Source organism: Zalophus californianus, chromosome 12 (assembly GCF_009762305.2).
Source record: "Zalophus californianus isolate mZalCal1 chromosome 12, mZalCal1.pri.v2, whole genome shotgun sequence".
Lineage (NCBI taxonomy): Eukaryota > Metazoa > Chordata > Mammalia > Carnivora > Otariidae > Zalophus > Zalophus californianus.
Genome location: NC_045606.1, coordinates 84,129,049 through 84,153,726, shown reverse-complemented (window position 1 = coordinate 84,153,726; position 24,678 = coordinate 84,129,049). Strand labels below are relative to the sequence as shown.

The window sequence follows — 24,678 nt, the reverse complement described above, 5'->3', positions numbered from 1 at the left end:
TTTTATCCGGCCAACTGTCTGAATTCTGGTATTAGTTATCATTAACTATCTAGAATTTTATACTAGACAATCATGTACATGTTATTAATGACAACTGTCAGCTCTTTCTTTCCAATATATGTACCTTTTATTTTTTCTTTGTCTTCACAGTACTGGCTGAAACCTCCAGAACAAGGTTAAAGAGTGGAGATGATACTGAGCATTTCTGTCTTATTTTTACTTTAATGAGGATATTGGTAATGTTTCACCATTATATATAATATTTGCAATTGGTTTCTTATAGATAGCCTATCAATAAAATAAATTTTCCTTTATTCTTGGATGCCTGCAAATTTTTTCCTTACCAGGAATGGGTATGGTTTTTTTGAAATAAGATTTTTATTGAAATGTAACATACAGAAAATTGCATGTAAGAGTACAGCTTGATGCATTTTAACAAAACGAACACACTGAGTATCAAATTTTATTAGACACTTTTTTTGATAGCAAGAAAATCTTGATTTTTCCACTTTGCTGATTTTATTAAAATAATTAAGCTTTCTTATTTTTCTTTCCTTTTCTTTTAGAAGATCTACATCCTATTACCTCTAATATTTTTTTAAAACACCTAAACTTGGGGCGCCTGGGTGGCTCAGTCAGTTAAACGGCCGACTCTTCATTTCAACTCAGGTCATGATCTCAAGGGCCCTGGGATTGAGCCTGGCTTCCCAGCTCCTCACTCAGCATGGAGTCCACCTGAGGATTCTCTCTCTCCCTCTGGCCCCTGCTGCTGGCATGCACATGTGCCTTCCCTCTCTCTCTCTAATAAATCTTTTGTAAAAACCATAAATTTTTGTTTTCCTAACAATATTAAGAATAAACCACATACAGGGGTAACTGGGTGACTCAGTCGGTTAAGCGACTGACTTGTGATTTCCGCTTAGGTCATGATCTCACGGTGGTGAAATCGATCCCCGCGTGGGGCTCCGTGCTCGGCTGTGGAGGCTGGTTAAGATTCTCTCTCTCCCTCTACCCCTCCCCACCTTCCCCCCAGGCTCCGGAGCATGCTCCCGTGCACGCTCTTTCTCTCTTTCTCTCTTCTCTCTCTCAAATAAACAAACAAACCACATACAGAAAAAAAAAACTTGGCTATTAACAGTGATTAATTCTGGAGAGGGGAATAAGGTGAAGAGTAAAAATGTGAAGCAGGACCTTTGCTTTTTTAATTTAACATTATTGTGAAATATAACACATGTATAGGAACACATATAACTATAAATGTATAGCTTAACAAATTATCAAAAAGGTAATCATCACTCAGGTCAAAATACTGAATATTGTCAGCACCCAGATGCCCCCTTACCTGCTCCTTTTGGTCACAACTCCCTCCATTCACCTCCTTCACTTCTAGAGGAAATGTATTTCCTATTTTGATGGCAATCATAAAACTTGCTTTCTTTTAATAGCTTTATTATACCTAATATGCATCCCTAAACAGTATTGTTTATTTTGGCCTAGGGTTTTTTTTTATTTTTTATTTTTTAATTTATTTGACAGAGACAATGAGAGAAGGAACACAAGCAGGGGGAGTGGGAGAGGGAGAAGCAGGCTTCCCACTGAGCAGGGAGCTCGATGATGCGGGGCTCGATCCCAGGACACTGCGATTATGACCTGAGCCGAAGGCAGACACTTAACGACTGAGCCACTCAGGTGCCCCTATTTTGGCCTAGTTTTGAAGTATATTTTAGTAGAATGATATAGTATGTATTCTTTCTGGGCTCCTTCATTCATAATTATGTTTCTGAGATTCATTCACGTTGTTTGGGGTGAAGTAGTCTGTTCATTTCCATTGTCAAATAGTATTTCTTGGGACGCCTGGGTGGCTCAGTCAGTTAAGCATCTGCCTTTGGCTCAGGTCATGATCCCAGAGTCCTGGGATCGAGTCCCGCATTAGGCTCCTTGCTCAGCAGGGAGCCTGCTTCTCCCTCTGTCTGCCAACCCCCTGCTTGTACTTACGCGCTCTCTCTCTGACAAATAAATAAATAAAACCTTTAAAAAAAAAAACATAGTATTTCTTTGTACGAATATATACCACGATTTATCCACTCTACACTGCATGAATAGACATTTGGGTTGTTTCAAATTAGTGGTTCTTAATGCTGCTATAAACATGTTTTCAGGTGCACAGGGACCCCCATTTGTTGGTTATAAATCTAGAAATGTAATTTCTGAGCCCCAATATATGGAAATCTTTACCTTTGCTAGGTAAGGTCAAACTGTTTACAAAATACTTATTGGTATTGTCAGTCTTTTTAATTTAGCAATTCTTATCAGTTTGTAGACCCATTTCATTGTGGTTTTAAAAGGCATTTTAAAAGGCATTTGTCTCATTACTAATGAGATTGGGTACCTTTTCCTGTTTATTGGCCAACTAGAGTTTTTTCTTTTGAGAAATGTCTGCTCAAGCCTTTAATACATTCTATTGAGATGTCTGGTTTTTTTCTTACTAATCTGTTCAAATTTGTTATATATACTTGAGATAAGGATATTCATTTTTCACCCTATATATTTCCGTATTATTTGAATTTTAATAAGCCCATATTACACCTGTAAATTCTGGAACAAAAAATTAGATGACCTTAAGCAGTTTTAAGATGTTTAAAACGTCTGAAATGTTATAGAATGTTACTTATATCTATATATATACACATACAAATATACACACACACACGTATTTATATTATTCTGTATTTTTAGCTACAGAATGTTATATATATAAAACATATATACACACATACATACACACATTTATCTTATTCTGTATTTTTATAAATCTTTTCTTAACAATTAAACTTGGCTTCACAGTCCCTTTATTTGGACGTAGTTCTTAAGTTTTACTGGTTTCTTTGCACACTGTTGCTTCCTATATCCCAATCTCCCTCTTTCTTGGATTTGTTTTCATTTTACTGGGAGTACCTCTTCAAAGTAATTTTGTCAAAAAGGGTATGTGTTGTAAATTTTCAGACTTCTCATTTATTTTTATCCCCACTTAAACATTAGTGAGGCTGGGTACAGAGTTCTGTTCAAAATAATTTTCTCTCAGAACACTGAAGGTACTTCTTAGCAAATCATTTTGCAGGTGAGAAATCCAACACCAGTCTGATTCTTAGTCTTGGTCTAAGACTAAGAAAATGTACACTATTTCCTGTCTCTGGAATCATAAGGAGTTCAGCAATGTACAGATACACGCTCTTGTTTTTGTGTTCTTCCTGCCTGTTCCTTGGTGGGCCCTTTACACTTGAAAAGTCAGAGTCTTTCTTAAGTATAGGGAAATATTCTGTATTTCTTTATTTTCTCTCTTCCACTGTCTGATCTTTCCTTCTGTAACTCTATGAAATGGATATCCTCAAAGTATGAATTTCTCTCATGTATTTTTATCCTCAAAGTATGAATTTCTCTCATGTATTTTCTCTTTTGGTCTTCTTGTATTATGGTCTCTATATTGCTTTTTTATTTTCATAAAAATTGGTCTTAAGCTTGTCTTTTAACACTCCAACTCCATTTTTATGTCAGCAATCAAGACTTATAGTTTTGACATAAGAACTAATTCTTTAATCATTCATTTTTCTCTGCAACAGCTAGTTTTTATTTATGGACCCAATTCACTCTTGACTCTGAGGAAATCTATGATCAGATCTTCCCAAAGTTCCATTCTGCCTCCTCATTATCTCTGTTTCCACTACGGTCAGGTGTTTCATCTGTTCATCTTAGTCATCCTCTTTCAAGTCTAATCTCCCTCAAACGTCTGATGGGCCTTGATCACCTATTTATATTAATAAATGAAGGACTACATTGGTTAGTGATTGTGAGAGACATGGGTTTCCTCGATAGTTGTAGTACTTTGCCTCCAAACCTCCAAATGGGAGGGCTCTCTCACTGTGGGCTTCTGCAGGTAAGTGGTACACTGACAGACAGGTTGCCCTTTAGAAGTAGAGAAAAGGTAAGTAGCTTTGCCTTGGTATTGCCAGAATGAGAAAGGCCATATTTTGATGGTATGGTCCTTTAATGTAACATCACACCTTGATGGAGCTCCCTTTCTTTTCCTGTCCCTGTTCCACCTCCCTCATCCAAAGCTCCGCTTTGTGCCCCCACTCTCTCTCCAATCCCAGTCCATACGAACATACCCTGCTCAACCTTCCCCAAAGCAAATCCCCTAACTCCACTTGAGGAGCTGTCCTCATAGCTTTATCCTAGAACTAATGCTGTTGCCAGAGCTCTTAATATGAAGAGAGAGAAGTAAGGGAAATAACTGTTTTGGAGGAAGTCCCTTAATTATTTGCTTTGATGTGACATTTTTCCTACACCTGCTCCCTACTCCCATACTTGCTGATGCTGGGCTTGGAGTTTCAGGAAAGATGTCTTACTAAGAATTCTCGGACTTGCAGCGTGCAGCATGAGCACCTATTTTGGATTCCATTTTATTCTGTTCTGGTTTCTCAATCAATATAATTCCAACTGCTTTCTATTACCCTGAAATTCCTTAGAATTTCTGGTATTATAGAATAATAATGAAAGCAGCTAAGATTAATTCAACATTGGCTAAATGTAAAAACTCAAAGTGCTCTGCACATAATCTCTCTCTTGATCTCACAATAATCCTAGGAGGTAGGTACTCCTATCATCGTCTTCATTTTACAGAGGAGGAAATTGAAGACCAAAAAAAAAAAACAAAAAAAGAGTAAGGAACTTGCCCAAAGTCACACAGTTGGTAAATGGTAGAGCCTGGATTCAGACATAGATAATCTGGCTTCAAAGCCTTCCTTTTCTACAATTAGGATTTGTTCTTTCTCTTATGTCTGTTTTGTCTTTTGCAATGATATTAAGAAGCATGGAAATGTAAATGGATACATTTAGGCCATCATTTTGTAATGGAAACCTATTGTTTTTATCACACCAGTATTGTTTCACACCACACTTTTAATTGGTAGAGATATCTTTATGAAAAAATGCAGGATCTAGTAAAGGAATCTAGTGACAGAAAATGAGCCCTTTGAAACTGTTTAAACCAGAATCAACAGAGGTAATGTATAGGATTCCCAAAATGAGAGGCTTGAAAGTGGCAATTTCAAAAGCACAGATTTTTTTTTTAATCTAAGAAAACAATAAACAACAGCATGTTTGTGTTCTCAACAACTCATTAGTTTACAGTCACACCACCAGAGGGAAGTTGAGAACGTATGAAAATTTTAGTCCCATCTTATTCCCTGACAGTGGCCTTTTTAATAATTCAGTTGGACTGAAATACACATGATATACCTACCACATGCACTGTGCTACAGACTGGAGATAAAGAAATGAAAGGCACTGTCCCACTACTCCTGCCCTTACAGAGCTTACAGTCTAACGGCAGGCACAGACAAGGAAAGCAATGACTATAATTCAGTGTGATAAGTGCTATGATACAGGCAGGTACACAGAGGGTGGCATCAGAACAGAGATAGGCCTTCCAAGGAGCTTTCCCTGGAAATAACTCTTATGCTGAGGGTTCAAGGTTACTATTATTGGTTTGGGGAGCTTATAAACTGAATGTATCATCTTTTCTCTCAAATCTGCCCCACTATCGACCTATATAACACATATAAAGAGTACAATGGTCCACACAGAAAGCTCCTCCTCTTCAGTATTCGTCAAATCAATCAAGTCCCATCAAATTCTTCTTCCTTATATTTCAAATCAATTCCCTACTCTCTGCTCTTATTACAACCACCTTCACAGCAGGCTCGATCACTTCTCACCTTGATAACTATAATAACCTCATAACTGGTCTTTCAGTTAAATCTCTTCACTGGTTAAAAAAACAAAGTGATTTTGAAAACTCCCCTTGGGTGGTACCCCCACTTGATCTGGGCCTTCTCCAGCTTCTTCTCTCCATACTCTTTCCCACTATGCTAAACTCCCTACAGTTCTCTGAGAGTCTATGCTCTGTTCTGCCTAACTGCCTTTACTTAAGCTGTGCGGTCCTCATGATTTGAGATGTTCTAACCCTCCATTGCTCATTAACACCTACTCAGCCTTCAAGTACATCTCTTCTGAAGTTATCCTGATGGCCACTCTTCTCCTTGCTCCCCACAAGCTGAGTCAGGTACCTCTTCTGTGTAATCCCATACCATCCTACCTCATCAGCACTTATCACAAAGAATTATACTCAAATTATTTGCTGTAATTGTTTCTTTATCTGATTCTCTATTATCTAGATATTGAGCTAGTACACTGCCTGTTACACAGGAAGCAATCAAGAAATACTAAAAGAATGAAAGAATGAACGAACGAACGAAGAGAATTAAGTCTGTGAAAGCTGATGAGAGAACCAAAGGAGATAATGGAAAGGACAGAACGTTGGAGCAATACCCACCTCTAGTGGGTACGAAGAAAGAAGCTAGTGAGGGGAAACAGAATGAACAAAGAGAAGAAGAAAACATCTAGGATTGTACAGTAAAGTAACCCAAAAGAAGAGGAAAATTTAAGAGGGTGCAGGTGGTCAACAGCATCAAACACTACAAACAGGTCAAAGAAGGAGAGAACTAAGACAAGACCACTGACTTAGAGGCAGTCACTGGTGACTGATGATGGTGATGCTGGGTTTCCTCCCGCCTCCCTCAGCACTGACAGAGACATCTTTCTCAGCCACGGTTGGAGGCAAGTTAGGGCTTACAGAATAATCAAAGGTGTGCAACTTACCTGTGCTAATCTCTTTTTTCCATGATTAAAAAATTGAAAAACAGAATATTCAAAAGAAAATAAAATTTCACCATCCAGACATGATGTTATTTCATTGCTTCCTTTGCTTTTTTATATTTATAATTGGACAAAATTGGTATTATATTAAATTCTATGTGCTAATTAAACAATTTCTTAATTGTACTTAAATTTAGTCAGCCCAAGTTAGCTTTCTCATTGTAAAACAATAAATTAGCATTCTAGTTTATAAATAGAAAAAAATGTTACAGAATTTGATGTGCCTGCTTGGCCATGTATGCACAATGGTTCATGTCACATAACACTAAAATTATATCTTCTTAATTTGTACCAATAAAATTATTATTTATTCTAAAAGATAGCATACCACCCTAAGTATCTTATCTTGACCCATTTAGTCTAGATTTTATTCTTTCCATGCTGTGGAACATGGCTGCTAAAAATAGATTAGGTACTAGATATAGAACATCTATAGCAGCTGCAAGACTTTTTTTTTTTTAATAATCTTCACTCAAAATTAGATATAGTGGCTTATAAGTAATTTATTGAAGTCTAAATCACATTAGCCATGCTTGTCTGACAATTTGTTGTATCTCGAAAAATAGCATGAACCAGTTTTCAACCGTCTTTTGAGATTTTTTTTTCAGTATAGAGTATCTTTTGGTGGAAAAAATAAGAAATAGAAGGAATGCAACATTTCTAAAAGAAAGAATTACTAGGTCAAAGGATGTCACCATTTTTAGGTTTTTTTTTACATTATATTGCCAAATTGAATCCAGATAGGCTGTGTGAAATTTTCACTTCCCTCAGTGTATGAGCTTCATGTCCCCATACCCTTGCCAACACTGGGTATTCTTATTTTTAGTCTTTAGCAACCTCATAGGTGAAAATGATATCTTATAATTTTAATTATATTTACATAATAGTAAAAATAAATATTTGTTCATATTTACTGACCTTTGAATTGAATTGATTATTCATGTCCTTTTAACTATTTTTCTAGTGGGTATTTGCTTTTTAAACTACTGGTTTATAAGAGCTCCTTATATATTCATGATAGTAACCATTTGTTACAAATATTACCCGCTTTATCTTGTTATTTATGTTTTCTTTTTCTTAAATTTATTGAATACACTGCATGGGAACGGTGGGCAGGACAGCAAAGGAGTGACTGCCATTATTTATAGTTTTTGACATACGAGGTTTTTAATTTTATACAATCAAATAAATTAAGCTTTATTTCTTCCTCAGAATGATATTTAGAAAATTCTTTCCCACACCCATATTTTATAGATTATTCACTCCAAGTTCTTTCTCAGATGGTTGTAGTAGAATAATACTGATATCAGTTAGATGATTTATTTCTACCATCTACCATCTGATATACATTAAGTGATTCTAACTCCCTAAAACTTATAATTACAATTCCAACAGTGGTCAATATGAAACACAGGTTTAAAATTAAGTTCTAGACTTTTCTTACTCCAATTTTAACTGTTTAGACAATTTTTAAAAACCAGAGAGATTTGAGTTTAGAAAATTCAAATTTCCCTTTAACCCATCCATATGAAGCACAGATCTCTTGCTAGTTATCACCCACCTCTCAAAAACCTGTTAGGGATCCTTATGATGGGACAGGACTGAATGAAGCGCCTCCTAACTGGGTCCCATCGTATTTTCTTCTTACCTGTTACCACAATTATCAGCAATAAGTCAGACACATACAACACATGGCAAATAATACATAGTTACTGTAGTTATAAAGACAGAAAAACAGGAAACAAAACAATACTTGAATACAGAAAGAAGTGATGTAAAGTAGCATTTAACCCTGTTTTGGAAGTCAAAACAAAATTAAATTAATATATAAGCAGTGATGAAGGTATTCAACTCATCCCCAAAGAATACAAACAACATGTACACCATTTTTCAGAATTCTGGTTCAACAGAACATGCATTCAATAATCACCAATGCCATCTTGTGGCAAAAATTCACCAGAAGCTTTACAAACAGATTAGAAATTATGACATTTTTAAAAAATCAGTGAATGTCAAAAAAGGAGCTCTGGCTAAAATTAATTTGGCATAATGCAGGCTTCTGTTTTCTCCCAGGTTTGGTAATCTTTTATCAGTTAAATGGTTAAGAGGATAAAGCAATGGGCACCATTCTTTGAATATGAAATAAGCTGATTAAAATGCTATAATTAAAATGTTATGGTGACAACCAAATAAAGCAAACATTTACTATCTTGGCACTTCCACTGTGGGAGAGAAAAAAGAAAATTCATCTGCCTTCCCAGGAAGCAAATTAGCTCCATATTAATCCCAATTAAAACTTGTTTTCTTATAATATCGTAGAAAAATACAAAGCATTACTAAACTGGTAAATGGGATAATTTTTTCTCTTCCCAAAGTTTGATAGTTCCCAAAGAAAGCTTTTACTGGCAATACAATTAAATTTATATAGAGTTTAAAGTTTACAAAGAGCTTCCACACATATCTTATTTGATCCTCACAACAATCCTGTATGGATTCAACAGTCATTTCATTAAGCATTTGCTATGCCTTGAACCCTAGGCTAGGCCCTAGGATAGTGCAAGGAGATGACTCCTACCCTCAACAGCTCTTGGTCTTGTGAGAAAGGCAGATGTCTAAACAAGTAATTATATTACAGTGAAGTAATTGCCATAACGGTAGCCATAAAAACACTTTGAGGAAGACACTATCATCTTAATTTTACAAGTCAGGAAGCCAAAGGAAAATTAAGTGACTTAATGCCTGACCCAGCATCCAAGCTCAGCGTGTCTGACTGTAAAACCTGCCTTCTTTCCATTATACTATACCACACTTATCCTGTCTCAAATTCCTTAGAAAGTGTACAGTTTTGGGGTTTGGCAACTGAAAATAAATTTAGATGTTAATCAGCAAGGTCTGGTTTGTTTACCGTAGTACTTGTACATAGAGATACACAAATAGTGTGTAATGAAATGGCATTACTGGTGCATACGTACTTATAACGTGGAGAAGGCAGACTCCTGGGCAAGGGGAAGAAATATTCATTTTTGTAAAAGGGTTATCTTTTAACTGTCTAAGTCTTTTAAATCAGCAATGCCCAAATGTTGGTCTACAGACCGCTGCTAGTAGGCTAAGGTAAAGACTGACCAGCCCAAAACAAAAACAAAAGCAAAAAAAAATGGACAAGGCAGTGATTTTTTTTTTTTTTTAAAGGTAGTGTTCCATTTAAAGGCCTGTCTTTTTTTCAGGGATTAGGAAGTTTTTGTTATTAAATATGCTTTATTTTATGAAATGAAGGTGATAGGAAATGGGTAGTTGGTTTTGATTTTATTATTCTTTCTTGGAAAAATAGAAAATTTACAAGCCTATGTGTAGCCCCAAAATACACATATTTTTTAAATTACAAGTTAATGATATCCAAAAGTCTGGAGAACCACAGCTTTAAATCAATACAATTTTTGTTGATAACTCCTAAGTCCAACATTGTAAACCATACTGTCAAAGGATACAAAAGATTTATAAGAAACTTCCCCTGACCTCAAGAAGCTTATATTCTAATTAGGGAGACAAGACAGACACATAAAACAATTAGATAGCAATACAAGACAGAATATAACAAGTGATTAGCTTAAAATTTGACATTTTTATGTATCAAAAGTGTTAAAATGTACATACCCTTTGACCCAGCTATTCCACTTCTAGGAATTTATTCCTAAAGAAACAATCACAGATGCATGGAAAGATGTATGGACAAAGATACTCACTATGATATTATTTATAATGGTAAAAAATTAGAAACACTTTCAATGTCCAATGATAGGGAGATGGTTAAGTAAGTATGCTAAATAAACATACTTAAATATGTTCATATTCCACACACTAAAAAGTATATACAAGAATATTTATTAACATGAGAAAATATTCACAATATATTGTAAACAAAAAAATGCAAGTACAAAATAGTACCAGAGTATGATACCATATTAGTAAAGAAAAAAGTGCTTGTATAGATTCATGAAAAATACAGGAAGGATATACAACAAATTTTAATTGTGGTTATCTTTGGGTGGTTATTATGAGTGATTTTGGGATTTTTCTCCTTAATGCTGGTCTTTATTTTCCAAGCTTTCCCATTGAGTAGGCATTACTTTTGGACTGGAAGAAAAATAATATCATATTACTTTATTTTTTTAACTATGTTAAAAAAATACTGTAAAGAAACATACCAAAGTGTTAACAGTGGTTATGATTAGGATTGAGGATTATCGCCTCTTTTATAGTATCCAAAAATTCCATGATATATTTTATAATGGAAAAATACAAACAAATTTAGAATAACACTAAGGGAATAATATTGAAAATTACTGAACGACACTTATAATAAAAAATCCTTTTGATGTTTTCTCAGAGCTCTGTCAAACATCTCTGACCTGTTTCTCTCTCAGCCACCAACATAAGTCTGTCATAGGCACAAGCTAATGTTGACTCTACAGAGGTTATTCATGCAAAGTAGGTGCTGACTTCAGAACCCACATTTTCTTCCTTTACCCAAAGATCAGAAACAGAGAGAAACCAGCAACATAGCAAATATATGCCTTTCCAATTTCATATAGATATATTCCTGGTCTGAACTTTTGGTCACTGAAGCTTTGATTTTTATATATTCAAACTGCCAATCTTCATTTGTGATTGCTTCTACTCTTCAAAACAAAAACAAAGAGCATAATTTCTTCAATATTTTGTTTTTTGCTAATGTTTATAATTTTTTTAAAGAAATCTCTACACCTGACGTGGAGCTCAAACTCAGGACCCAGAGATCAAGAGTCACATGCTCTGCCAACTGAGCCAGCCAGGCACCCCTATTTTTTGCTAACTTTTATTTTTTTTCCTTTCTATTAAATTTATTTCATTATAAATATGACATAGGCATTGACTGAAACAGGGTGGTAGGCTGAGCACACTCCCCTTTCCCCAAATCCCGGCAAATAACACAGAAGCCATTTTTTTTTAAAAATCCATAATCAAAAGAAAGCAAGAAATGTTTTTAGTGGACTAACACTATGAGGAATCACTGAAATATGAAAAACATGGTCCTATACACCCAGAGTAAAGGGCTACTGCAAGTGGTCAGAGCAGACCTTACAGTAAAATAAGCCCAGAAGCAGATAACAGCAGAAAGAACTGAAACAACTTAACAGAATTTACAGATTGGCGGGTAGCACAGAAGTTACAAAGCAGATCAGCCTCTCCCCCATTTACCTCTTTGGGTCAAGCATTATGGAATAGAAGTATTCCCAGATGGGAATAGTGGCATTAAACAAGACAGGTATCACTCCCCAGGTAGGAACAATGAGTATTAACACTGGATCAGAGAGTAAGACAGAACCCTAGATGGATATTAACTCCCAGGTAGAAGAGGGGACACTTGTACAAAGAAGACTGGCAATGGTACACTCCGTCCCATTCCATCTCTACCTACAATCAGTGGAGACATGCTGCAGTAATAGATGTAACATTTACAGGAAATGAGCGTAAAACCAAGACTCAAACATGAAAAAGAGGCATGAGTGTGACTAACAGAACTCACACCCAAAGAAAGTTGACAGGTTAAATAGGGTAAGACCTTAGATCAAATACAATTAATATCCTCAGAGATATGCAAGATAATAATACATTTATTTAAAAAAGAAATCAATTGGAGCCCTCAGAAATTAAATTTTGATCACTGAAGTAAAAAACCTAAGAACTAATGAACAAACTTAATTAGTACAATAAAAGATAGAGCCAAGAAATTCACCAGAATACAGTACAGAAGGAAAAAGAAGTAGAAAGTACTTCACAAAGTTAAGATATAAAAGAATTAAGCAATCTCAACCAAAATTCCAACTGCCTTTTTTCCAGAAGTGGACAAGCTAATGGTATACTTCATATGGAAATTCAAGGAACCCAGAAAACCAAAGCAATCTTGAAAAAGAACTAAATTGGAAGACTCACACTTTCTGACTTCAAAACTTACTACAAAGATACAATATTCAAAACAGTTCAGTACTGGCATAAGGATGGACATATAGATCAATGGAATAGAATTGAGAGTCCACAAGTAAACCCAAATATCTATGGTCAATTGACTTTTGACAAAGGTGACAAGACTTCTCAATGGGGAAGAACAGTCTTTTCAACAGATGGTCCAGATTCTTTATCTACTCAAACTCTCAATCGTGAGATTGAAATTCCGACATTTTTTAATGTATAAGGACACAAAAATTTTGTTTCCCTCAGACTTCTGGGGAAAGAATTACTCAAAGATATATATCTGGAGCTAAAAAAAAAAAACAAAACCCAGAAACAAATAAACAAGGTACAAGAAAAGGGTAAGGAGAGAAACCAGTAAGGCCTTGAAGTTAAGTGCTGATTGGGAAAAGAACAAAACACAAGTTTACTAATATTCAAAACTACAATTACAGATGATATTGACAAGAATAACTGTGAGGATAAGAAGGGGGTTGAGAGAAGGGAAAGCAGAAGAATGATAAAGTCTTTGCTTGTTCAGAAGAAAGATATAGAAAGTGATTAATACAGATATTGATAGAAAAATACAAATTTAGTCATTGTGCAAAAAATTTAAGAGTACTAGATGGCTTCACTCCAAACACTGAAGGAAGATATGATACTTATCTTACACAAATGCTTGCAGCGAATAGAGAAACTCATTTATGAGACTAATAGAACCTTGATATCAAAATCTGATAAAGACATTAAAAATAACTGCAGGTCAACATCACTTATAAACAGGCACAAAAATTCCAAACAAAATGTTATGAAATAAAATCAAAGTTATACAAAAAGGATAATACATCATGATCAACTGAAATTTATTCCAAGAATATAAGAGTGATTTAACATTAAAAAACCAGTATAATTCAGCACATTAACAGAATAAGGAGAAAAACCATATGATCATCTCAATCAATGTAGAAAAAGCATTTGATAAAATTCAGCACCCAGCAATCTGGAAAAAAAAGAAACTTACGCTCACACAAAAACCTGTACACAAATGTTCACAGTAGCTTCATCAATAATAGTCAAAATCTGGAAACAACCTTCCAATGAATGAGTGATTTAACTGTGGTATATCCATACCATGGCATAATGCTCAATATTAATGAACTACTGATCTGTGTAACAACTTGGATGGCTCCCAAGGGAACTGTGCTGAATGAAAAAAGTCAATGCCAAAAGGTTACATATTGTAGGATTCCATTTACATAACATTCTTGAAGTGACAAAATTATAGAGATGGAAAACAGATTAGTGGTTGCCAGGGGTTTGGGGGAAGTGGCTGTGGCTATAAAAGGATAACATGAGGAGTCATTGCAACGATCTGTTCTATATCTTAACTAGGTGGTCACACAAATCTGCACACGTGATAAAACTGCCTAGAACTCAATACAAACATACACACAAATGAATGCATATAAAACTAATGAAATCAAAGTAAGGTCAGTGGGTGGTATCAATGTCAACTTCCTGGTTGTGTTATTATACAACAATAACGAGATGTTATCATTTGGGGAAACTAGATGAAAGGTATATGAATTCTGTATTGTAGGTATAGCATTCTGTATCATTTCTTACGCCTGCATGTGAGTCTACAATATCTCGAAGTAAAAAGTATAAAAAAATTTTAAAATATGAAAAAACTGTGTTGATATGGGACAGATTGCATTCAAAATATGTTTGAAACAATTATAAATATTCTCACAAATAGAACTATTTAACATGATCTAAAATTTTTTTTTAAGGTTTTATTTATTTATTTGACAGAGAGAGACACAGTGAGAGAGAACACAAGCAGGGGGAGTGGGAGAGGGAGAAGCAGACTTCCCGCGGAGCAGGGAGCCCAATGCAGGACCCGATCCCAGGAACCAGGGATCATGACTCGAGCCGAAGGCAGACGCCCAACAACTGAGCCACCCAGGCACCCGATCTAAAATTCTGATTTAGGCGGCTATCCCACACAGTATGGTCTTAATGCTTTATACAATTCAGTGTCATTTCAAAAGAGAAGCAAATTAATACTGTATTTAGAATCACAGCTGTGTAGATTGCTTACCTCACAAAAGCCGCAGGCCAAGTGGCTAAGTGGGGTTAAAATCCAGCCTGCACTCTATTCCCCAATGCACCCAAAGGACTACGTTTACCCAGAAGAGGCATTTTTATTTAAGTTTTTTTTAATTTTTATTTTTAAGTAATCTCTGCACCCAGTGTGAGGCTCGAACTCACAACCCCAAGTTCAAGAGTCACCTGTTCCACTGACTAAGCCAGCCAGCATGCCTGGAAAAGGCATTTTTAAATAATTTGCACAATGGCACACTTTGGGCTAGCGGTGATCCACTTGTTAAGTAAATCACTTTCTTATACACTTTAGGAGAATTACTGAGTATCTATTCCTAGCACTTAAATACACTCATCTTTAAGTTTTTGCCTTTTGCCTTTCAAAGCAAGAAGATCTGAACCCATATCTTAGTTCTGTTGTGTTGGTTGAATATAGAGTATTCTTTAGGAGGCTTCCATTCTGTCTCAAATCCTTTTTGAAACAGAGTGGTATATAAATCAATACAAACCAAAATATAAATTAGAGTGCTATACTGTACTGTTATGGCTTAATTAATCATAGCATTATATATGTATATATATATATATAAAATTATATTTATATTTGTGCGTGTATAAAAAGAACTGCATTCCCTTAATAACAATACTATTCCAAGAATTTATTTAATCCTCACCACAACTCTATGATATATTATCTATATCTCTGATATAGATAATATTATGATTCCCAACCTACAGATGAAGAAACCAAGACCTCGAGAGATTAAGTAATTTTCTCAAGGTCACTTAGCTAAGCAAATGAAAAATCTGGGATTCAAACCCATACGGTTTAGATCCAAATCACTCTTTTTTTAAAGTTTTATTTATTTAAGTAATCTCTACACCCAATGTGGGGCCCAAACTCACGACCCTAAGATCAAGCATCACGTGGCTTCCAACTGAGCCAGCCAAGTGCCCCTAGATCAAAATCATTCTTAACCACTCTATATTATTACTTAGTCATAATTCAATTCAGCACCTGAGAAATGTGTCTAATAGAGGTACTTGATACTTGTTGAACGAATGAATGAATATTAAGGCAATGATTCTCAACTAAAGTTACATTCTCTCAACCCCCCAAAGAAATTGCTCTTCTCTCCCAAGACTCTGGTATTCTCTCCCATTATACCATCATATTGCTACCTTATTAAAATAAAAACCACATAAGTCACTTTAATGAATGAAATAACTAGTATTTCCCATACCTTAGGTTTTTAGGAGTCAAAATGGTTATGTATGAAACTGTATGAAACATGCAGTCTGATTGTTTTAAGGGTGTGAGAAGCTATTGATTACTTAATGGCTTACACAAGAAATGTTATCTTTAGGGAGTTACAATATATTTTTTTAAAGATTTATTTATTTATTTGAGAGGGAGAGAGAGCAAGCATGAGTGGGAGGGGCAGAGGGAGAGAGAGAATCTCAAGCAGACTCCCCGCTAAGCATGGAACTGATGTGGGGCTCGATCCCAGGACCCTGAGATCATGACCTGAGCTTTAAAACCAAGAGTCAGACCCTTAACAGACTGTGCCACCCCGGCACCCAAGGGGAGTTGCAATATTGAGGCAAAAGCAGTTATACATCCCCCAGATATCAGATATGTTATATTGCCTCTCTTTAACTACACCATTTACTATTTATCTATTTAAAACATTCTTTTTTTCTAAGATTTTTTTTAAAGTTTTATTTAAGTAATCTCTACACCCAACTTGGGGCTTGAACTCTGTACTCCAAGATCAAGAGTCACATGTTCTACCAACTGAGCCAGCCAGGTGCCCCTTTTTATTTAAAATATTGTTTTCATATATATCTGTTTATAAGCCAACACTAAGAGAGGAATAAATGGTAAGTGAATGAAAATGCTGGTTCTTGCCATCTCTGTTGCTCACCATTTCTGTTGTTTATTAAAAATGTTCATTTCCCCTGCCGCACTTCATTTTTCTGTTCTCTTTCACATTAGTCTTTTGTCTCTTCTGACTTCACTCCTCTGACATTTGTAGCAAAATGTATGCCTATCATACATAGACTTCTATAAAAGTGAAGTAATCATAGCACATTGAGGGACATCTTCAAATCTTAAGAGGCTCTTTGTCATTTGGTTTATGTTATTAGTTATTCAACTATTACTTTACTGAAGAAGAAAAAAAGCCTTGTTGGTTGAGGAGTTTTGTCTTTGGGGAAGGGGGGTAGGCACAGGAGGAATTGTTCTTGGCTCAACCTGTTCCAAAAGCTAGATGGGATATTGAAATCAGTGTTCATAAATGACTGAATGCTAAGCCATACTGTCCTTCCTTAGGATTTGTAAAAACCAAATAGGCTAAAAATTTTACAGATTAAAAGTTAATAAAAAAGCATAATTCATAAACTTGTGTTAGATTAAAATATTAAATCTAACAAAAAAAATCTTGGGAACACTTCTGATTTAAAATAGCACCACCACATTCTTAATGTTTATGAATGGCTGCCAAGACTTTGAAATACATTTTTAAATAAAAACCTCACCCTTCTGGATCAGCTTAATCTTTTGACAGAAAGAATTCACTATAAATATTCCATAAACTGTATGTATACTAGATGGTCTCTAAGGCTCTAAAAATTCTACAATTCTCAATGGAATCAGAAATGCTCCAAGAATCTCAGAAACTACCTAGAGCAATAGTTCTTGAGGTGCTGGATTTCCTGGCATATTGCAAACTTATTAAAAACAATAAAAATAAAAACAAAACCAAAAAGCAGATTACCAGGTCCATCCAGGTAGGTCTAGCATATTAATTTTGGTGGGGAATCACAATCTATTGAGACTAATAAAAATTATTGGCTCTATTCCCAGAAAAATGAACATATATACTCACAATTTTACATAATGATACAATTCCCTGAAAACCAGCCACAGACTCCAGGTTAAATTGCAAACCCCAGGCTAAAAAGTAAAAAAGAATTCAGACCCAGAATGTTATAAATGTTTTCCAAAGGGTGGTTAAATGGAAGAAGGAATAGATTTATTTCACATTCTAGAAGAAGACACAACTGGGAGAAAGTCATAGAATTTGCAGCTGAATTTAAAGCAAGTCTTTGTAATAGAGTCAACAAATAATCTGACAGCTTTCTCTACAACATAATGGGCAGCCCATTAATCTAAGAGGTCAAAATAAGTAGACCTCTTTAAAGATTTTTATTTATTTATTCATGAGAGACAGAGAGAGAGAGGCAGAGGGAGAAGCAGGCTCCCAAGGAGCAGGGAGCCCGATGCAGGATTCGATCCCAGGACTCTGGGATCACGACCTTAAGTGAAGGCAGACGCTTAACCATCTGGGCCACCCAGGCGCCCATAGAGATTTAGTGGCACCTGGCTGGCTCAGTTGATAGAGCATGCAACTCTTGATCTTGGGGTCGTGAGTTCAAGCTCCATGTTGTACATAGAGTTTACTTTTTTAAAAAAACCCAAAACATTAAAATAGAGATTTTTTAAAAAGATTAGTGCTATTGTGGGAAGGATTCCCACGCTGGATAGAAGACAGGGTAAAATAATTTCTAAGGTCTTTTTCAATTTTAACATTTTATGGTTCTAAAAAGTTTCAGAAGATGGGGAAAAGGGGAAAAAAAGTTAATTTTAAAACTTTTTTTTTTACTGCTTATGTTTTCTGTGTTTAAGATTAAAAAAAAAAAAAACCTGCCTGCATTTATACTCTGTGTATCTGTGTCAATGTGCCTGTCTTGAAATGTGTAAACCATAGCCAGAGGGTGTGTTTTTCTTAATTGAATATCACTTTTTTTTTTTATCTCCAGCAAAACTTTGTTTAAAAAAAAAATGAGCTGAAACCAATACTGAACTGTATGTCAACTAACTAGAATGTAAATTAAACAATTAAAAAATAAAAATAATGAGTATGACAGACATCCTACAACCCTAGAAAATAATCACTTTACTAACAATGAAATATTTGAATCCTAATATACTAAAATAAAAATGTATAGTAATAACCCACTTAGGAGTCAGACTACATGACTTGGTCTTTTCCTGTTTCTGGATTTCCTACACTCTAACGAGTACCCAGAGAATGATCGCTCTCCCCCAAAAACATCCTTGAGGGAGAGAAAGACTATGTGTTGGGTGAGTGTAGATATAAGCGACTAAATATGAAAAACAGATTTGTTTTTAATCAATACATTGTGACAATGCCTGATGAACTAAAATTTTGCAACCTACCTCCTTTAAGGACCACCAAAGATAGGTAGCTCTTTAGAAACACAGAACCCTCCCTATTTCTGCAAGTGAAACTGAGGAACCAAGCAGAAGGAAATTCGCAAATTCTATAGTTAAATGACTCTATCCAGAAATGTCATTTATTACTTTGCTACTGATTCTGTTATCCGATTAAAATTAGAAAAGTAATCAATTTTGAAGTGAAGTCACAATTGTTCTTTATGAACTCACTTTCGCTTCTCTTGGGTCACCATTTTCTGTTGGCAAATGCAGTGTGTTCAAAGAAAATACCTAGACTTGACCAAAGGCAATAAAAGCTTGTGTTGGACCAAATCTGACAAAAAACAACAAAATATTCACCAAATAACAAATTTTTAATGTCTGCTATCTAATTTAAAACTGTTTTTAGGGGCGCCTGGGAGGCTCAGTCAGTTGGATGTCTGACTCTTGATTTCGGCTCCAGTCATTATCTCAGGGTTCTGACATCAAGCCCCGTGTTGGGCTCCGTGCTAAGTGTGGAGCATGCTTAGGATTCTCCCTCCTTCTCCCTCTGCCCCTCCCTGCTCTCTCTCAAATAAATTTTTTTTAAAACCTGTTTTTAGAAGTTTAACATTTAAAATCAAGCTGTTTTGAAACACTGATAACAATCCTATTATGTAACAAGCAGAGAGCCAGTAAGACAAATTTAAATGCAAAAGCAAAAAATATCAGATATGAATACTGCCAAAGTAGACATGACTGCCAGTAAGATACCTGCATGAAGCATTATATTAAAAAATAACAGCTATTCTATTGGATGCCCGGGTGGCTCAGTCATTAAGCATCTGCCTTCGGCTCAGGTCATGATCCCAGGGTCCTGGGATTGAGCCCCGCACCGGGCTCGCTGCTCAGTGGGAAGCCTGCTTCTCCCTCTCCCACTCCCCCTGCTTGTGCTCCCTCTCTCGCTGTGTGTCTCTGTCAAATAAATAAATAAAATCTTTTTTTTAAAAAATAAACAGCTATTCTAAAAAAATAAAATAAAATGCTATTCTTTACTCAGAAATAATAATTTCCAAAGATACCATTTCACAAGAACATTTATTTGCACTGTAGCATTTTTTCCATAAATGCACAGTGAAGTTTCATACTTAAAATCAAAATTGAGCATAAAAAATTTCAATGTAGCTTTAAAAAGTTATTTTTCTTCCCAAATGGTTTTCTCAATGTTTAGTTTTGTATATGCATGTGTATTTAAAGCTAAATATGTTACCTCTTTCTAAAGTACCCAGTTTGGAATGCACATTAGAAATTCCATATTTCTGGGGCACCTGGGTTGCTTAGTTGGTTACGTGGCTGACTCATAGTTTTGGCTCAGGTCATGATTTCAGGGTCCTGGGATCAAGCCCCACATCGGGCTCCGCAGTCATTGGGGAATCTGTTTGAGATTCTCTCTCCTTCTCCCTCTGCCTCTCCCCCTGCTCGCTCTCTCGAAAATAAATCTTAAAAAAAAAAAAGTCCATATTCCTGCATGAGGTTTGTGTGAGTTTTAAGAAACTGGTCTTACGTGACACCAAGATGTTTGTGATTGACATTTTTTGATCAATTACACATCTGATTCAAATTAAGTGAGTTGACTGTTTGTTGATAAAACCATATGGCAGGAACTACTGTGGGTAAAAAGGGAAATAAAGAAAAAGCTCCAAGCTCCAATCAACTCCAAAGACTATTTGTCTCATTTTTTTTTTTTTTTGCTAGTCATCATACTTCTAATTTATTTCACTATTTAGTCTTATAGACAACTCAGTGATAGTATCTGAGATAAAGCTTGGAGTAAATTCACCGACAGTGTAGCAAACATGAAAAGGAAGAGCATGAGATCAGGTTGAATTCTAAATGCAGCAGGAAGCCACTGAAAGATTTTGATCTGGGAAGCACATCCTAAATAACCACAGTTGTGCTTTAGGAAGATTAATCTTGTTTCAGTATATAGGATAGAATAGGAGAAGAAGACTTGAAATGACAAAACATTATTAGTATAGTCCAGTTTAAGGCAGAAAGCCTGAATTACATTAGTAACACAAAGAACTGGGGGAGGACAGGCAGCGAGAACACAGCACAGGGTTATGAGCATGGACTTTAGAACCACACTGCTTGTTCCAAATCCTGGCTCTGTCCCTTGCTAGCTAATGGCCTTAGACAAGACTTTCAACTCTGGGCCTTAGCTTCCTTCTCTGTGAAAAGGGAATAATAACAGTACTTACTCCTCACTGTGTTATGTTTATAAAAGTTCCTAGCTAATAATGTTATTATGGGGATAAAACATAAAGTCTCACAGATAAGCTGGATGGGAAAGTTGAGTAAAATAAATGGAAAATATACGTGTGAGTTTTTAGTTCTGTAACTTGAAGAAAACTTTAAAAACAGACATTAAATGGGCAAGCTGGCAATATTTATCACTAGGCATTGCAGCAGTGTTTTCAAATAGTAGAAGACCAGGAACAATCTATATATCTCTTGCATAGATGGTAAGTTATTGTACATCCATATAACACAATACTTTCAGCCATGAAGAAAAATCAGATCAATCTAAATATGGTAATACAGAACTATACCCAAAATATATTTTTAGTTAAAAAAAAAAAAAGGATAGGTGTAGAAAGAATACTTTATGTTGTACTCTAATTGCTTAAAAATAAAGATAACATGTATCTATATGTATATATATGCAAACTCTATTTCTGGAAAGATACACTAGAAACACCAACAGATGATACATCAGGGGAGAGTCTAGAGAACTAGGGATATAGGGCAGAAGGGAGACTTTGTCTCCTTTGTATACTATTTGATTTTACTATATTTATGTAGTGTTTATTTAGTTTTAAAAAATCATGGAAAAATATGAGGGGATAGGGTGGGATGACTTCAATAACAGGAAACCATATTTACATATTTAGCTGAGCATAACTTTTATGTGTTCTACAAGCTTGCCCAGTATAGATAACTGGTAACAATCTAATGATATGAGGGTTCAAAACCACTAAAGACTTCTTTTCTAAAAGGCCTTAAATAGTTCAGGGAGAAAAAAAACGAAGTGAACCTTAAAAAGTATAGACACTATTAAAAATTAGGCTGCATTTAAAAATTCTAAATTTATAGGTCAATTTGTGATAAAACTGAGTATTTTTTCCCATGTTATAAAGAGTTAATAGGACCCTAGGCCAGCCCACAAAAGCCTACTGTACCAACAATGATCACTACAGTACTGTAATAATAGTATTACAGAGTCCACGATTTTAGAACCTTGGACAAAGGTGACCTCTCTCTCCTTCCTGAAACACTCTCTTCTCTTGGCTTCTGTGAAATCAAGCAGTCCTGGTTTTCTTATTTTATTGACCTTCTTTGCTTGTTTCTCCTTTCCTTCTCACCTTCAAGTTATAGTCTTTTGCCTTTTTTCTCTTTAATCCTCCTTGGTGATCTCATCCAGCCCAGAGGCTTTTAAATACCATCTGTATGCTAATAATTCCAAAATTTATATTTTGAGCCTCTACCTCTCCCTTGAGTTTGATTTATATATGAAGATTGCCTACTCTATATCCTCCAACTGGAGGTCAAATAGGCATCTCATGCTTAACATAGTCAAAACAGAACCCCCACAATCCTGCTCCTTCCAGTATGTTCCATCTCATTTAATGACACCACCATCCATCCAGTTGCTCAAGACAAAAACGTATGAATCATTTTGATTCCTCTCTTTCTTTCATACCTCACTGTAAACTCTGTTAATGCTACTTTCAAAATACATCTCATATTCAATCACTTCTCACCATCTATACCACTGTATCCTAGTCCAAGCTGCCATCATCCTTCAAGAAGACTATTGCAAGTCTTCTAAATGGCTTTTATGCTTCACTTTTTACCAATTCCCACACTCCATTCTCTATCCAACAGCTAGAGAGAGCTTTAAAAAATGTAAATCACTGGGCACCTGGGTGACTCAGTTGGTTTAGCATCCCACTCTTGATTTTAGCTCAGGTCATGATCTCAGGGTCATGAGATAAGCCCCATGTTGGGCTCCACACTCAGCAGGGAGTCTGCTTGAGATTCTTTCCCTCTGCCCCTCCCCCCACTTGTATGCACGCATGCGCTTGCTCTCAAATAATCTTTTAAAAAAATGTAAATCACTGACTTATTTTGCTTAGCCTAATAATCTCCAGCTCCATCCATGTTGTTGCAAATACCAAGATTTCATTCTTTTTTATGGCTAAGTAATATTCTAGTGTATGTGTGTACACGTGAGCACACGCGTGCGCACATACACACATATTTTCTTTATCCATTCTTCAGTTGATGGACACTGGGCTGTTAAGTCAGTCAGAGAAAGACAAATACCATATGATTTCACTCATATGTGGAATTTAAGAAACAAATGAGCAAAGGGTAAAAGAGAAAGAAAAAGGCAAACCAAGAACAGACTCTTAACTATAGAGAACAAATTGATGGTTACCAGAAGGGAAGTGGGTGGGGGGATGGGTGAAATAGGGGTTGGGGATTAAGGAAGGCACTTGTGATGAGCACTGGGTGATGTATGGAAGTGTTGAATCACCTGAAACTAATATTACACTGTATGTTAACTAACTAAAATTTAAATAAAGACATCTTAAAAATGTAAATTACATCATATCACTCCCCTGCTTAAAACTGTCCAATAGCTCCCCTTCACCTTTAGAATAAAGAAAGGTCACAAATTCAGTTTTAGACCTCCTAAACCTGAGGGGTATAAGGCGTGTAAGTGGAGACATGAAGAAAGCAAGTATATGGCTCTCAAGAAATATTTGGGCAGAAGTTACAAAGTGACCCTACTTACTGGCATATGGATAGAAATTGAAAACAAAGGATTTGGGAGAGAATACTTGAAATTTAAGTGGAAATAAAGAAGGGTGGAGGTATAGAGTCAAGACTTGAGAACTCACATTAAGGCCTGGTAGAAAAAGAAGAGTTGACAAAGAAGATTAAGTATGAGAGGCCAGACTCATAAAAAGAAAACCAGACCTAATACCTGAGAAGCTGAGGGAAAAGGATGTTTTAAAATGAAGAAAGGAGCACCTGGGTGGCTCAGGTGGTTAAGCGGCCGACTCTTGGTTTTGGCTCAGGTTATGATCTCAGGGTCGCGGGACTGAGCCCCATGTAGGGCTCCCTGCTCAGTGAGGAGTGTGCTTCTCTCCCTCTCTCTCCCTCTGTCTGCCCCCCCGGCTTGAGTACTTGTTCTCTCTCTGTAAAATAAATAAATAAATCTTTAAAAAAATAAAATGAAGAGAAAGTAAGATGGAGATTGAAAAATATCCACTTGATTTGACAACACATATGTCATTTGTGACATTAGCAAAACCAACTCCAAAGAGGTGATGGGGAGGTATGGTGATGAAGACAGCAACTCTAGTCAATGCTTTCACAAACTTGGCTCTAAAAGGAAAAGGAGAGATTAGAAGAGATAAAACTTAAAGCTCAAATGCTATAGGAACGATTTAAAGGAGAGAAAAAGGTTGAAGACACAGGACAGAGACGTGATAATAACACAGATATTCTGAATAGGC

At 35.8% G+C, this 24,678-nt stretch overlaps 1 protein-coding gene across 3 annotated transcripts in view; it reads right to left on the bottom strand.

The window, feature by feature from the left end:
- Positions 1 to 24,678, bottom strand: part of KLHDC10 (kelch domain containing 10) — a 54,256-nt gene that overhangs the window by 16,147 nt on the left and 13,431 nt on the right. For 2 of the 3 annotated variants that reach the window (XM_027573903.1, XM_027573905.1), the window contains exon 2: positions 8,336 to 8,422. The exons of the other annotated variant lie outside the window; for it this stretch is intronic. In XM_027573903.1, coding sequence (XP_027429704.1) covers positions 8,336 to 8,422 — 87 coding nt within the window. The remainder of the gene's footprint in view (positions 1 to 8,335; positions 8,423 to 24,678) is intronic. 3 annotated transcript variants of the gene reach the window in all.